The sequence below is a fragment of the Mizuhopecten yessoensis genome, unplaced genomic scaffold (assembly GCF_002113885.1).
Source record: "Mizuhopecten yessoensis strain PY_sf001 unplaced genomic scaffold, ASM211388v2 scaffold10771, whole genome shotgun sequence".
NCBI classification, from domain to species: Eukaryota; Metazoa; Mollusca; class Bivalvia; order Pectinida; family Pectinidae; genus Mizuhopecten; species Mizuhopecten yessoensis.
In genome coordinates this window covers 854,059-870,155 of record NW_018408713.1, presented here as the reverse complement: position 1 = coordinate 870,155, position 16,097 = coordinate 854,059, and the positions used below count along the sequence as shown (strand labels likewise).

The 16,097-nt window shown below is 35.1% G+C and overlaps 2 protein-coding genes across 6 annotated transcripts in view; both read right to left on the bottom strand.

The window, feature by feature from the left end:
* Positions 1-16,097, bottom strand: part of LOC110462313 (synaptic vesicular amine transporter-like) — a 121,804-nt gene that overhangs the window by 38,815 nt on the left and 66,892 nt on the right. For 4 of the 5 annotated variants that reach the window (XM_021516239.1, XM_021516236.1, XM_021516240.1 and 1 more), the window contains exon 2: positions 425-645. In XM_021516239.1, coding sequence (XP_021371914.1) covers positions 425-557 — 133 coding nt within the window. In that variant the 5' untranslated portion in view covers positions 558-645. Of the gene's footprint in view, positions 1-424; positions 646-9,686; positions 10,312-16,097 lie in introns of those variants that run through there. The other variant, XM_021516237.1, reaches the window with a different exon arrangement.
* Positions 5,365-5,814, bottom strand: LOC110462293 (protein PIF-like). The gene has a single exon (XM_021516204.1). It carries the CDS (start codon positions 5,812-5,814, stop codon positions 5,365-5,367), a length of 450 nt encoding a protein of 149 aa, XP_021371879.1.

The following is a 16,097-nucleotide window of genomic DNA, read 5'->3' as shown; positions in this document are numbered from 1 at the left end:
GTTACATTTTCTTCTCTAGAATGTAATAAAAGTTCCAAAGTTAAACCACCTTCATGTATTTATAGAAGAAATAGTTCTACTTTTAAGTTTTCCACTCTTTCCAACTATTTTGAATAAAAAAAAGAATAAGATCTTGCTTAAGAGGAAATTACTTAAATATTTTTAAGTACAGACTTTTGAATTGAATACAAATAAAACGATATTATCTAATTGTAACAAAACTATTTAAGATTTCATCTAAGCAAAACCAATCTTCCGTAAGTTTTAATGAAATGCGCAAAATATTTTGGAAAGTAAACAAACAACGACGATACAATGTAAACCACACGTTCACCTCAGATATCAGATACTAGATTTAAATCTTAGATTTAAGAACAATATTTCGTCTCGGAATTTGACAGGAATAGTATTGAAGTACACTCACCAACAACTGTTAGAAGCATGTTGTCCAGGAACAAGGCGATGAACACAATGATGAGCACCAACTTCCGGGACTGTCGACATCGTGCAAGACAGTCCCGCAGTTTTACAGGGGAAACAACCTCCCGAACCGTCATCTCTCACGGCAGGGAGAGCAACCGGTCTCTGCCAGGTCACTCGCTGTCACCGGAAGTCACTTCCAAGGGCGTTCAAGGCAAATGGTCACTGTTAACATAAAACATCTTTATTTATTTAAAATTATTTTTACTTTCACACTAAGTTGCAGATATGGGGTTACATTGTACTAAATATCTGTCGGGATACGTGATATGTTCCATGTGTTAGAACATTGCTGACTAAGAAACTACATCAAGACATTACTTCGAATACCCGTTTCCGGTTCCTATCATATATCGGCTTGTGATGTCTTTCCTTTTGTTATGGTGTCGTCTCTGTAAGTGTCGTTCCGAACTATACATTATTTCCAATTTTGTCATTACTGCTTTATCATTGTAATTTTCCTTGTTTCTATACTCCGCACGCCCACCCGATTTCGTACAGCATTTTACGTAAATTGGCATTTGCTCACAGTGAATTGTTCCTGTGCTTGTTTTGTCCTCTTTATCAATGGAGAACGGGTGTTGATGTGACATTGATTCTATTATAGAGAGGGACACTAATTTGTATTTGTTCCCTTTCAGTTATTGTCAAAGAATCATCGCATCAAAGGACGTTAAAACAAATTCGATTCATATCGTATGCATACAACTATACGTATTATCGAAACATAAGATGTGTTTAAACAGAATCTGTAATGGACCGCTTGATGGAAATCTACAAATAGACTTAAAGCATTAGGCATTGACCTACAATGTAACATGGCTAATAGTTATGAAACATGTGCATTACTTGTACTATTCCAACCCGACCAAAATAGAATACCCCATGCTTACTATTGAAATGAACAAGGGGTAATCAATATCTCGACATAACATGATACAATGCAAGGATCACATGTCACTAACAGCGAAATCGACTATTTCTATTATGGTAATTTACATGATTAATCGATATTTCGTCATCAATTCACTTTTGACAGAAGTCCTTCAGATTTTATTATGAATACGGGCTATCATATATCAAATTCTTGATAACAGATCCGGCGTTGCATTGGCGTGTATTTACCAAGGTATCGCTTGCCATAAAATGACCATAATATAATCCCGGTTCAAACTGTTTGAATCATTAGAGAATTGATGAAATCAACGTTGAAGGTTAGGAATATCGTTCAAGTTCCATATAAATCATCTTAAAGTGGGCTCAACCATTGAGAGGGAACCTTTGATGTGGATACTAGCTTGAAATTGATACAGCGATCGAAGGCGATTGTACTGCTTTCAGATGCTGAAAAAGAAACTTCGCTCATAGAGCTATCGTATATATGGAATCAGTGGGTGCCAGCGTACCGGGAGTTGTCTGAACTCGCACATTTTAAATTTGAAAATGAAATCTATAAATATTTGTTTCAAATGTTTACTAAATTATCAAGTTATGCCTAAACTGATACCTAGTCAATAGCAAGGGACGTGTGAATAATGCAACGGACATTTTAATCGCAAGTTTCGGTTCATATATACCTGTTCTCCAAATTTCCTACCTTTCATTTTACAAAGTGGTTGAGTTGTTTTTTCAACATAGCTTTTATCCAAGCTAACAAACTAGTAGCTTCATGCATTTTGTTATCTGAATTACATGCAATCAAACTTATTTCTGTGAGGTTTTTAATGCTTTTGCTAACCGAAATCCGGATGAAAGGAATTATTTTTGTTGCATTAACTTGTTTCCAATAAAACGCTATTTTAAAGAAACATGTTTTAATTAACAATATGTCCACATAATGAAAGTTAACATTGTTGGAACGACCAGCACATGTAGTGGAACGTATGAATGAGAATATGAAGTTCCACAATAAAACCAATACGTTTACAGTAGTTCTGAAATACTTTTGTGAACGTTTTAGAACAGCTGTCACCTAAACCAAAATGTATGTACTTTTAGCGTTGAAGATTACATATATTATACGAGCCGTATTTTTTTCGGTTTAACTCGTGAAATAAGTCAAACACAAATTTTAATATATCGTGGACAAGTGTTTTGTTCATTTGAAACGCAATGGCAAAATTTAGCATTTCTGAAAATATATACATCACATGGATGGGGCCAAATACGTTAAGAACGTAAAATAAAGTATGTACGGTATATCTAGTATATACAGACGGTATACAAGCACAGTTCATGTATGAAACATGGGTTATGTATACAACATGTACAATAACATTTATCTCTTATTAAATTAGGAATATTAAAAAAAAAAAAATCAAAAAAAATCGAATGGTCTCGTGTACGAAACCAACCATAAGTAGTTGTTTAATCAATATGACGCATCCACGGGGAAAATAACCATGAGTATAAGTGAACGCGATGCTGATGAAATGTGAAGGAATGCTTCTTTTGTACTCGTTATCTACTAGTCTTCTAAACCCATATTGTTCCCCTCTCGGTGCCTTACACTCGACTCCAGCACCTGATTCGATAATTCATCGCGATAAACCAATAAATCACACTACCTGGCTAACATAGTGACAAATCGCCATCTGTACACGTATAGGTGTTAATTAAAGGGACCAACGTTTCCAGTCGAACACCGTCAAGGTTTTAACATACTAGCTGTGATCAAACACGATAGAAGATTATGAACAGTTGTCTGATTATTAGAGTGTATGTTTTTAGTTCTGTTTCAATTACCAAAGTTAATGTGTTCTTCGGTGATGTATGAATTATGTGATGTAATGTATAGATTAGGTACACTGTAATGGGATGTAGGAATAAGATGAGGGGGTGTATGAGGTAAGGAGAGGTGATGTTTGCATTATGTTTGGTGATTTATGAACTAGGTAAGGAAAGGTATGAACTTGGTAAGCTAACATATGAATACGGTAGGGAGATGTGATGTTTTAGTTACGTAGGGTGATGTTAGGTAAGGGCGATGTATCAAATAGGTTAGTTAACATATGAATAAGGTAAGCTTAAATATGAATTAAGTGAAGTCAAATGAAAAATGAAGTAAGTTAGATGAAATATGGATAAGGTCAAGTTAATGCGAATTATGTAAAGTCAAATATAAACAAAGTTAAAAAGTAAAAAGATAAGATGACACATGAATAAGTTAAGGTTAAATATAAATAAAATAAATAAATAAAGGTTGAAAAGTGAATTAGGTAAAGTGAAATGCGAAATATGTCAAGTGAAATGTGAATAAGTCCAGGTAAATATTAAAAGTATGAATTAGGTATTAATTAGGCAAGGGCACGTATGAATAAAGTAAGGTGGAATTTGAATTAGGTGAACTATGAATTAAAGATTGTTAGGTAATAATAAGGCAAGTCGAAATAGGAATTTGGTAAGGTAAGCATGAATTATTAATGGTAAAATACGAATCAGGTAAGGTGATTATGAATCAGTTTAAGTTAAATATATGATGAACCAAAGTGAGTATGAATTAGGTAAGGTGAAATATGAATAAGGTCAGGTGAGTATGAATAAGGTAAGGTGAATAAGAATTAAATAAGGTGAAATATGACTGATGTAAGATAATTATGAATTAGGTAATATAAGGTGAAATATGAATCAGGAAAGGTGCAATATGAAATATGTAAGGTGAGTATGGATTAGGTAAGGTGAGTATGAATAAGGTAAGGTAAGCAGAAATTAGGTAAGGTGAAATATGAATAATAGGCGAGTATGAATTAGGTAAGGTGAGTATGAATTAGGTAAGGTGAGTATGAATAAGTAAGGTAAGTATGCATTAGGTAAGGTGAAACATGAATTATATAAGATAATTATGAATTAGGTCAGGTGAGTAAGAATTAGATAAGGTGAGCAGGAATAAGGTAAGTATGTATGAATTAGGTAAAGTGAATATGAATAAGGTAAGGTAAGCATACATTAGGTAAGGTGAAACGTGAGTTATATAAGAAATTATGAATTAGGTTATACAAGCAGGAAAGATGCAATATGAAATATGTAAGGTGAGTATGTATTACAATGGGTGATTATGGATTAGGCGAGGTGGCATATGAATCAAGTAAGGTGAGTATGATTTCGGTTATATCAGTATTTTTACATTTGCCCCCGCGCCGTCCCATTACAAATATGTCTTAAAAAAGAAAAATATGTAAATATAAAAAATACCTGGTTGTTTGGATAATTACAACTGCATGTTTCAGATGTAGGAATATGTAAACAAACAAAATGACCGCCTGAAATGTATTTTGAGGCAGGGCAAATGGTTTTTGTAGAAATATGTCTTAAAAAAGAAAAATATGTAAATATAAAAAATACCTGGTTGTTTGGATGTAATTATTGTTGATATAAATACAAGTGGCCTCTGGCAAATACGGGTTTTATGGGATTTGCCAGAGGCCACTTGTAATTATATCAACAATAATTACATACAGACAACCAGTTATTGTTTAAATGAATAAGGTAATGTAAATTTGAATTAGGTAATGTAGTATAGTGTAACAAAACATGCCTTGTTATAAAGAATGACAATTAAATACACACAGATTCTTGTACAAGTCAGCAGTTGAAATATTAACAAAAAGTGTCTTATATATATCCCGGCCTCAAAAAAACAGCACAAGATCGCCTAACCAAGAAATACGAATAACTTCGACAACCACAATACATCTGAATAAAATGAGGTTCGATCATTGTTCAACGAGTTGAACTCGTGCATTTAATAAAACAAAAATCGCGTGACAGCTTGTCTACAAATCGAGCCCGTGTCACATTGCCCACAAATCTATAATATGACACAATGTCTACAAGTCGAGTCCGTATTACTTTGTCCAAAAATGTATAATACAATGTATGTTGCTTTTACCACAAACGTGTCATTTTTTCTACAAATCGAGCCCATGTCACTTTGTCATCAGATTTATCACGTGACATTTTTTCTACGAATTGAGCCTCTGTCACCTTGTCATCAGATTTATCACGTGACATTTTGTCTACGAATTGACCCCGTGTCACCTTGTCATCAGATTTATCGCGGGTTATTTTGTCTACGAATTGAGCCCATGTCACTTTGTCATCAGATTTATCACGTGACATTTTTTCTACGAATTGAGCCCGTGTCACCTTGTCATCAGATTTATCGCGGGTTATTTTGTCTACGAATTGAGCCCGCGTCACCTTGTCATTAGATTTAGCACGTGACATTTTGTCTACAAATCGAGCGCATATCACCTTGTCATCAGATCTATTTCGTGACATTTTGTCCACAAGTCGAGCCCGTGTCATTTTGTCATCATATCTATCACGTGACATGTTGTCGACAAATCAAGCCCGTGTCACCTTGTACCAGATGTATCATGAGACATTTTATCTACAAGTCGAGCCTGTGGTCATCTTGACAATAGATCTATTTCGTGACATGTTGTCTATAAGTGAAGCCCATGTCACCTTGTCATCAGATATATCACTTGACTTTTTTCCTACAAGTCGAGCCCCTGTCACCTTGTCAACATATATATCACGTGACATTTTGTTTATAAGTGGAGCCCCTGCCACATTGTCATCAGATCTATCACGTGACTTTTTGTCTACCGCTCGACTAATTCATTTACCGAAGCGTCGACTTCTTCACATATCCCTGCGCATCCGTGTCGATTAAGATCTGTATGGCTATTAATGATCTAACATGAAGACATCGACGATTCACCTCACATCATTTACGTTCAAAGATCAAAAGGATAAGGCTTCCTACGTACGTAAACACATGCATATATATAGACATTTGCATATTTTATACGGTTTTATGACAAGACGTCTTTACAGAGATAGAACATAATTTTATCATTAGGTGCATGGATATAATATTCGGTGTTCATCATTAAAATCAAACTAATATTTGAGACCAAAATCGTACACAGAGAACATTTCTTTACACATCATTTTCAGAAAGAATATTATTTTCTAGTAAAAGAAGAAAACATTGAAATACTATGTCAGCTACATCCACAAACACGTTTTTTCAGAAAATAAATAACCTCTGCTCGAAAAATATAATGAAATCAAACGTGAAAGGCTAATCTCGTCATTTTGACATATTTTATATATCAATTCAGACAACTTTATTTGATAGTATGGCCTGCATTATTTGTATTATGACCACCTGGGGTTTCCATCCAGGCCAGCAAGAGTGATTAAAATGATTCGAGAAGAGAGAAACTGGTTTCAAAAATAAGTAGAAGACCTCGGTGTCATGTACATTGCTTCATTTTCCAGTACTTTTTTGTAAATAGATTATTGTATGCTTTACTAAAATATCCTCAAATATCTTTATTTACACATTTGTTGAGACAAAGAGTGTAACGAATGTGTGCTGTATATACATGCACGTCCTCAATGTTTCATTTAATCATATTTCCTTCGCAGCTCTATTAAATTTGACCTGTAATGGTCTTAAAGTACATGCTTGCTTTCTTACGCCATTTCTTTGATTAGCCTGTATTAAAAACTCTGCCGAAACAAAGCTCTCGTGTGATCTGATATTGTTGTACTGAATTCCTAAATATCACTTCTGCCGATAGTTGTTAACGGTATTTATTTAATGAAAAGTAACATAAAAGCAAACAAGGACGAAACAGAACCACACTGTCGGAGCAAACAGACGGCAATACGAATTAAGGGAAATCCTGGCTCAAATATAATGGAAAAATACCAAGTGAAAACAAAAAGAAAGCAACAGAAAGTAACGTGAACTCACGGTTATACATGGCGAAGAGAAACAAGTCAAACAGACAGACCCTTAAATAATATGACCTTGAGATAGTTGAAAGTGGCAAAGGGTAACAAGGAACAAGGAGGAATCCTGACCCGAACACTACATCAACATTGTATTATACAAATAGCCGATCCGAAGAGACGACAGGAGGTATGGATGAACCTTAGTTCTAATATGGCCCGAAACAGTCAAATGTAGAAGACGGTAACAAGAAACAAGTTGAACCCTGGCAAGAACACTACATCAACAAATCAAACAGACGAGAGGCAGCAAGGGGGAATCCTTGTTCAAACCTCGCAACAGTAGTGTATTAACAACTCGACAAAAACAAACAGTAGGCAACAAGGGGGAATCCTTGCTCAAACCTTGCATCAGTAGTGTATTAAACATTTCGACAAAAACAGATGGCAGGCAGCAAGGGGGAATCCTCGCTTAAACCTTGCATCAGTAGTGAATTAACAATTCGACAAAAACAGACGGCAGGCAGCAAGGGGGAATCCTTGTTCAAACCTCGCAACAGTAGTGTATTAACAACTCGACAAAAACAAACAGTAGGCAACAAGGGGGAATCCTTGCTCAAACCTTGCATCAGTAGTGTATTAAACATTTCGACAAAAACAGATGGCAGGCAGCAAGGGGAAATCCTTGCTCAAACCTCGCATCAGTAGTGTATTAACAATTCGACAAAAACAGACGGCAGGCAGCAAGGGGGAATCCTTGCTCAAACCTCGCATCAGTAGTGAATTAAACATTTCGACAAAAACAGACAGCAGGCAGCAAGAAGGAATCCTCGCTCAAACTTCATATCAATAATGCATAAACAACTCGACACGAACAGACGGCAGACAGCAAGGAGGAATCCTCGCTTAAACCCTTCATCAGTAGTGTTTAAACAACTAGACAAAAACAGACAACAGAAAGCAAGGGGGAATCCTTGCTCAAACCTCGCATCAGTAGTGAATTATTAACTCGACAAGAACAGACACAAGGCAGCAAGGGGGAATCCTAGCTTAAACCTTTCATCAGTAGTGTTTAAACAACTCGACAAAAACAGACAACAGAAAGCAAGGGGGAATCCTTGCTCAAACCTGGCATCAGTAGTGTTTAAACAACTCGACAAGAACAGACAACTGAAGGCAAGGGGGAATCCTTGCTCAAACCTCGATCAGTAGTGTATTAACAACTCGACAAGAACAGATGGCAGGCAGCAAGGGGGAATCCTTGCTCAAACCTCGCATCAGTAGTGAATTATTAACTCGACAAGAACAGACACAAGGCAGCAAGGGGGAATCCTAGCTTAAACCTTTCATCAGTAGTGTTTAAACAACTCGACAAGAACAGACAACAGGCAGCAAGTGGGAATCCTAGCTTAAACCTTTCATCAGTAGTGTTTAAACAACTCGACAAAAACAGATGGCAGGCAGCAAGGGGGAATCCTTGTTCAAACCTTGCAACAGTTATGTAATTAACAACTCGACAAGAAAAGACGGCGGGTAGCAAGGATGAGTCTGCGCTCAAACATTGCATCAGTATTGTATTAACAACACAACAAGAAAAGACGGAGGGTAGCAAGGGGGAATCCTCGCTCAAACATTGCACAGTAGCAAGGTATAAGGATACTATTTATATTACCATTCACCTCGATTTCCGTTGAAGCTAATAATACACTGTCATAACTTGCATCAGTGTCTATGTGTATTATTAAACAGTTCTTTAAATCGCGAACATTTTACTAATGTTATTTTGGTGGAGTTTACATTAAAATGTGCACTTTTATTGTACACTTTGATAATTAAAATTTCCAGCCCTGTAATAAACAAAATGTTCGTTACAATTCCTTAGCTTTGTGTTCCCATTTACGCATACGAGCAAACTCTTTGACACAATATAATTACTAACACAGGTGAATTCACATTCATTATTTATTTACATAAGACTTCATCGTCTAGAGCACATCTATACATTACTCTGAATATTGCAAAACGATTTATATTTTTTTAAACAAATTAAGCGTATATTCCCCCTACCTCGACATCCACTTCCAATCACACACATTTGATCCTGTATACAGTATACTAGTACAGGTATCTCCAAATGGCAGGTTTTCAGGATAGTTCACAGTAGCAGGTTTCTTTGCGCGTGTTTATTTCAATTTTCGGTAACGAATTTAAATAGCTACTAAATCTTTTAAATAAAGTTAAAACTTTTTTTATCGCAAACTGACCCAGGTATGAGATATTGTCTTATATAACATACTGATCCAATTCATCAACAGCTAAAAAAACACCTTCAAAGATAGTGATCAGGATGCAAATAGAAAATCCCAGGTATTTTTTCACAAACGGAAGCTTAAAATAATTGTTGTTATATTTTAACAGATAACATTACATATTATTTATAAATAAATACTTACAGTTTTGCTATAGAAATCCTGCAAAATAATAAATTGCTGTCTTTGTGGTATTATTCCAATCAGATATAATTATATTCTGATCACAATCAGGGCTTGATGGTAGACCTTGGTTGTCTCGTGGAGATCACTTGTCAAGTGATATAGCTCCCACACTGGCAATCGCGCCAGATGCTGACTATGGACCACCCTCGCTCCCACGCTTCCTTCCAAACACTCGATCCCTCACACGCTGTGATGTACTTTAGCATATAACTGCTTAAACATAGATCGTCCACCTTTATGAGCGCGTTACCTGTTCAGCCGTCATTCAATTAACACTCCAATATGAGCTATAGAATTTGTCCAATGTTTTTACGAACCACTGCCGCTGACAAGTAAAATCAATTTGTCCTGTCACTGAATATCAGGGCTTCAATGCTGAATGATTCCAACTACTTTATGAGCGAACTCGAATGGCCTTTTTTATACAAGTAGCAATCGAAAACGTTTGGAAATGTCCTAATACAAATCTGTATCGTTAGAACTCGATCGACTTCCAATAACAAGCATATATACGCAAATCAGAGCTGGGTTAATAAAAGGTTGATCTTCGACAGCACTGTACAAACACTTAACTTATATATACGCATTGTGTGTCCGGGTAACCATCCCGCAGCGTTGTATTTGAGGTTTCATATTGGACAATGCAGTCTCAGGACATGCGTGCCCACGTGTTGAGTGAAAAGGAAACGTTTCCAAACAAATGTGCGAAAGTGTTCAATAAATCTGAATTCCAAAACTATGTCCTACCACTAAAACCATGTGAAGATTAGGTGTGGTTTAAAACAAAGCCTCGTACTAGGTCATAAATCGTTAACATTATTGACAAGTATTCGGGATATGATATCACAGCAAGAGAATGTTCGGTTTCATTCATAACAGTGGAATTATTAATCTATGACGTCATATTGACGTCAATATTTGTCTGCTGTATATAGTTTGCAATGATTATGTAAATAAGCCTCGTGAGTAATTATAATACCGAACTCAAACTTACCATTAATCTTTAAATAGGATAGTAATGACATGGTGATATCTAACCTTAGGTACGTGTAGCAGCCTGGTGCTGACATAGGTTGAGTATCCGTTAAATTTGCAGAAGACAACATTTGCGATCCCTTGTCAGGACAATTTTACAACGCATCGCCAAATATAAATTTTATTTATTTCACTACAATTATGAAAAAGGTTATTACAATTCATATTAACCCCTCTGGTTGTCCTGGATGAAAGCGAGCAGGGACATTTTGCTTGTTGGAGTGAACCGGAATACCAAGACAAAATCCTTCGTGGTTTGGCAGGTTTCTTAATACCTCCTCACGTACGGTCGAGGAGTCGAACCCCGGCCGTCTTTGTGAAAAGCGAGTGTGCTATCGACTGCGCCAGACGACTACCCTTAGCATTGAAAGGGAATAACAATGTGTCCATCAGCTCAGGGCATAGAATGGTAGTAGTTAGAAAGGCTAGGACAGAGAATGGTGGTCACATATCATTTAAACACACCAAAGAATCATTGTTAAGACTTGAATTTTGGCAAACAGTGGGAATGCCAAAAAACAACTGTAGACATATGAAAGAAAAAAAGATTCCAATAAAACAAAGGATGTTATGGATCAATTGTTTCCTTCATGTTCCTACATCAAAGGACACTAAAGATGTTTTCAGAATCTGTAGTGATCGAGCTCCACTTAAGTCAGTCCGAATATATAATACTGCCACATAAATCAGTACACACTCACAAGCTCAACTTAGGAGATCTAAATGCCTATGAAATTATTTTCTTTTATTCCCTTAGCAGAAACCACGGAGGAAACCCCCATTATCGCAGAGAGCTTTATATTAGTCGCCTTTCCAATACTAGCAGTACTGGACTACAGTAGTCAAATTCTTTCCGGAATCCACAGGGAGGGATATGATGGAACGGGCCTTCATGTAAATGCATGGTATCAGATTTCACATAACGTAAATAATGAGACAACAAATGATGGGTTTCATCTATCTAAAATAACTATGCCGAGGTTTCTGATTAGTTTCAAAAGTCACAGAAACGTTTGTGTCAAAACAAGACGATTTTTTAACACAGATCAATTCGAAAGCCTGCCCCATGTAAACTGTAACCGGACATACTTAAAGGCAGTTAAGGAGTATCAATAATGCTCAGGATGAGAGTCTCTAGTGCACGCCTATTGTTGCCGCATAGTGTACTTATTCAAAAACCCATTGAAGTATTAATTATTTACTTGAATATTTTCACAGACGGTACAGATGTATTGAAAATCGATTTAATGCGCTGCCTTCGTAGTTTGTGAAACCAAACACATTCGATTACCTTTGAAATAACGTTATACATAGATATTACTACTCCATACAATATTCTATTAATTGTATCTGACGGATCACATCGTCAAATTCGCCCCAGAGGACTTAGCACAAGGGGTAAGATTTTCACAGACCGTTTTCCGCTGATCTAATGCTGCTGATAAATGCTTGTGTTCTGCAAGCGTTTGCGTGCGAACTGGCAATACACCTGTTAGTTGTCGTTATGGATGGTTAGGTTTTATTCTCAATTTCGTGATGAACATTTACCTGTATCTGTTAAGGAATACACGACCTACATGCACGACACAATCTATATATCTCTAACCAGAGAGATGTATTCGACGTTTTCTGCCGATAGCAAAGCTTAAGGGTCACTGAGAAGCGAAATTTGTAAAACGCATCTACCTGAATATCACATAACAATGTTCATATATGGATGACTGTCCCTAATCCAACAACTGTGTCTATGAAATCGATTTTTTGTTTTCTTTTTGTTTAGTTTTTGTTTGTTTATTTTCAATCTGCTTGTCGATACCTTATTTGAATAATTTCTAAAAGAAACCCATGCCTAACATTTTTGTTTAACGCCAAAATAACAATGATGAAAGAAACAATACTGAAATTATCCTTAAAAATGCAACGAGTCCGGACCAGATTAAGACCCTGGACTTAATTCCAGTCACCTAACAGTCTGTCTAACCAACTGGGCTACATAACCAGCTGTTTGTCCCTGGCCAGGCACCATTAATATTATATCTAAAATGAAATTAAAGGGAGTTACTTTATGAGCGACAAACTACAACAGAACTATTTTGGTGTCAATGACTAACCTTTTGAGGATTGTTTTATTAGCTAAAATAGTGATGCCTTAATTCCGAATTTAAGTGTGGTGTCAGTTTATATATCCCTATGCATCGTTCAAATGTATTGTCAATGAATTAATTTGAATGTGTAGTTGAAGATCGCGTTTATAATCTAAATATCATATGCCTCTTCCCTTAGTTTAAACATTATTTACTCAATGTTACACACATATACTTACACAGGGATTGGAAAACAAGCTTAGAGCTTATATTAACTCCTCTCCCAAGTATATATTACAGGCAAATAATTCTTCGAGACTGTTGACACCTAAATAACCATAGTAATTTGTATAAGATAAAGTTTAACTTAATATTTTTTACAGGTGGTGAACTGTAAATTGAAACATTAAATTTGATGCACATTTGATTAGACTTAAAATCAATTATCAATAATAGATTATATAATTGATGTAGAAACTATTTAGAACAATAACTACAATAATAAGGTGGTACATGAACATAGTACAAATAAGGATAAACTAAACCGTTTACTGAGTTTGATAAAATTCTGAACTGGCAAAATAATTTCTTTGTTCTTCTGTTTTGCATATTACGTACTTCCCCATTGTATAGTATTTTCAGTAAGGTTAATGTTTAAGCTATTGATAGTATTTTGTCTTATTCTGGTGTAATTATTACATATGAGTAAAAAGTGGTTCCTACATTTAACTAGTCCGCATCTACATAATGGGTTTACCTCTAAATTTCTTATGCATTCGTATATAGGTGTTGTTTCAAATTACTACATTTTAACCTTAATCTTGTATGTAGTATTTGTAGGTTTCTACTTCCAATATTGAAATATGTAGGGACCACTATTTTATCTTTTTGGAGAAATCTTTTAATAACATTCACTGACGGATTTTCACGAATATCTAAAGGTAATGCATTCCATCATTGTATTGAGGAGTTCAAAAACGAGTCTTTGTAAAAGTTGGTTCTACATCTAATTGAAAGTAAATGATTGGAATTCCATCTGTGTTGTGACTATGGCTTTCTGATATTTTTCTAGGAACTACGTTTAATAGATACGCTGGAGATTTATTATGATAGATGTTATGAAATTGTATGATTTTATGATTTTCACGTCTTTTATCTAGTTTATCCCAGCCCACATCGTTATATAATCACAGAATTAGATTAGATCTACGTCTGTAATAAGATATATTACAATAAGATAGTTTAGTTGCACCTGCTACTATTCTGGTAACTTCAATTTGAATATTTTCTAAGTTTTGGCATAGATAGTTAGGAATATTGTCCCAAATCACATCAGAATATTCGAGAATAGGTCTGTTAAAAGCAAAAAATATAGTTTTGAGAGAATTCCTGTCGAGAGTGTTTCTTAAGTTTTCGAAGTACAGCTACAATGTACATGAAATCTTGGTGATTTTTTCTTTGATATGTAGTCAACGTGAATATTCCATGCACCGTTATCGGACACCCATACTCCTAATTGTTACTGTAGCGATATCAATGTCATTCTTAGTTTTGAATTGTAATTTACTGGTGTAGTCTTTCTACTTATTAATGGTGGTTCGGTTTTATCCGGGTTGAATTTCACTAACCATTCATCTGCTCATATCTGACTGTATTTTAGAAAGATCATTATTGAAAGTATTTACAGCAGTTACAGTATTGTCAACAGTTATGTTTAATGCAGTATCATCCTCAAATAGTTTAATCAATGTCACTTACAATATCATCTATATATATAAGAAAAAAACAATGGACATAAGATTGAACCCTGTGGTAAACCTGCTTTAATATTTTGAGAATCTGAAGAATTCCCATTTACTACAACTGTTTGACTTCTGTTGGATAAATAATTTTCACACAAAGCTAATAATTTCCTGAAATACCTGCAGCTTTAAATTACAGATAAATGTAAGACCTCTATGCCAAACTCGGTCAAATGCTTTACCTATGTCACAGAATACCGCTATAAGTTCTTTACCCGCATCCAATGCCCTCCCAATATTGTTTGCAATGTCTAGTAACTGATTAATTGCAGAATCCCCAGGTGTGAAGCCAGGCTGATTTTTCGTGATTGTGTCCCTACGAAAATTATATACATGTTTAAAAATACGTATTTCCATTAGTGTACCAACAATACTTTTCAAAGATATAGTTCTATAATTTGATACAACAGATTTATTACCTTTTTTATATACAGGTGTGACATTTGCAACTTTCCAAATGAGAGGATATTTACCACCGTTTAAAGATTTGATAAACAATTTAGTGAGATTTGTAGTGATAACTTCTAATTTTGCTTCCTTAACAATTCTTGGATTATATTATCCGGACCCGAAGCTTTAGAAATCTGTAACATACACATAACATCTTTAACATCCTGTTCACTTATATTATAAATATTTTCTAGTTTATTAGGCAAATTAGGTATGTAATCAGGTACTGTATCAATTGTCGGCTGCCTAATACAATATTTATTTATTTATTTAAAAGTTCTGCTTTTTGACTATCATCTACATATTTTACATTATCATGCGTCAATGTTGGTATATTCGATTTTTTGGTTGAAAAATTAGTAGAAGTGTTCAACAGTTTCCACCAGTCTCGTGTTGAAGAAGACATACATGCCTCTTCCCTTGTTCAATTACTAGTCATCCAACAGCCAAATCCGCCAACTAGATAAGATAGTTGACAGGTTTCGTGGTATTGCCGTCATACTATAATGTGATGCATGTCTGTCGTGTCACGTCGCACACAATGTCAATTTCATATCATTACATTCTTTTATAAGACATTATGACAAAAGAATTATTCAACAAGTCATGGAGGAATGAAGAAAATAAATAGTGCGACTTGGAACATATTGATGCTGTTTTACTATGAAGTAAATACTGTTGGTAATACAGGATTATGTAACCACGATGCAAACGTGCTTTTATGTGTTAACGTTTTTTTGCACAGAAGCATTTCAGATATCACTGATATTGAATGAATTTCATAAAATTGTTAAAATAAAACAAAAATCAAAAGAACGAAAAAAAACATGAAAATGTGATCAAAATAACAATTTTAAAGGAAATGCACTTTTCAAATCAAATACACAATGTGATTTAGGTAATCTCTACAGCCATCAGATCAGTCGTAAGATAATGGAGGACATTTTCGATATTTAGATTTGATAAATATCAATCAATTTTCTTACGAAAGAACTTTT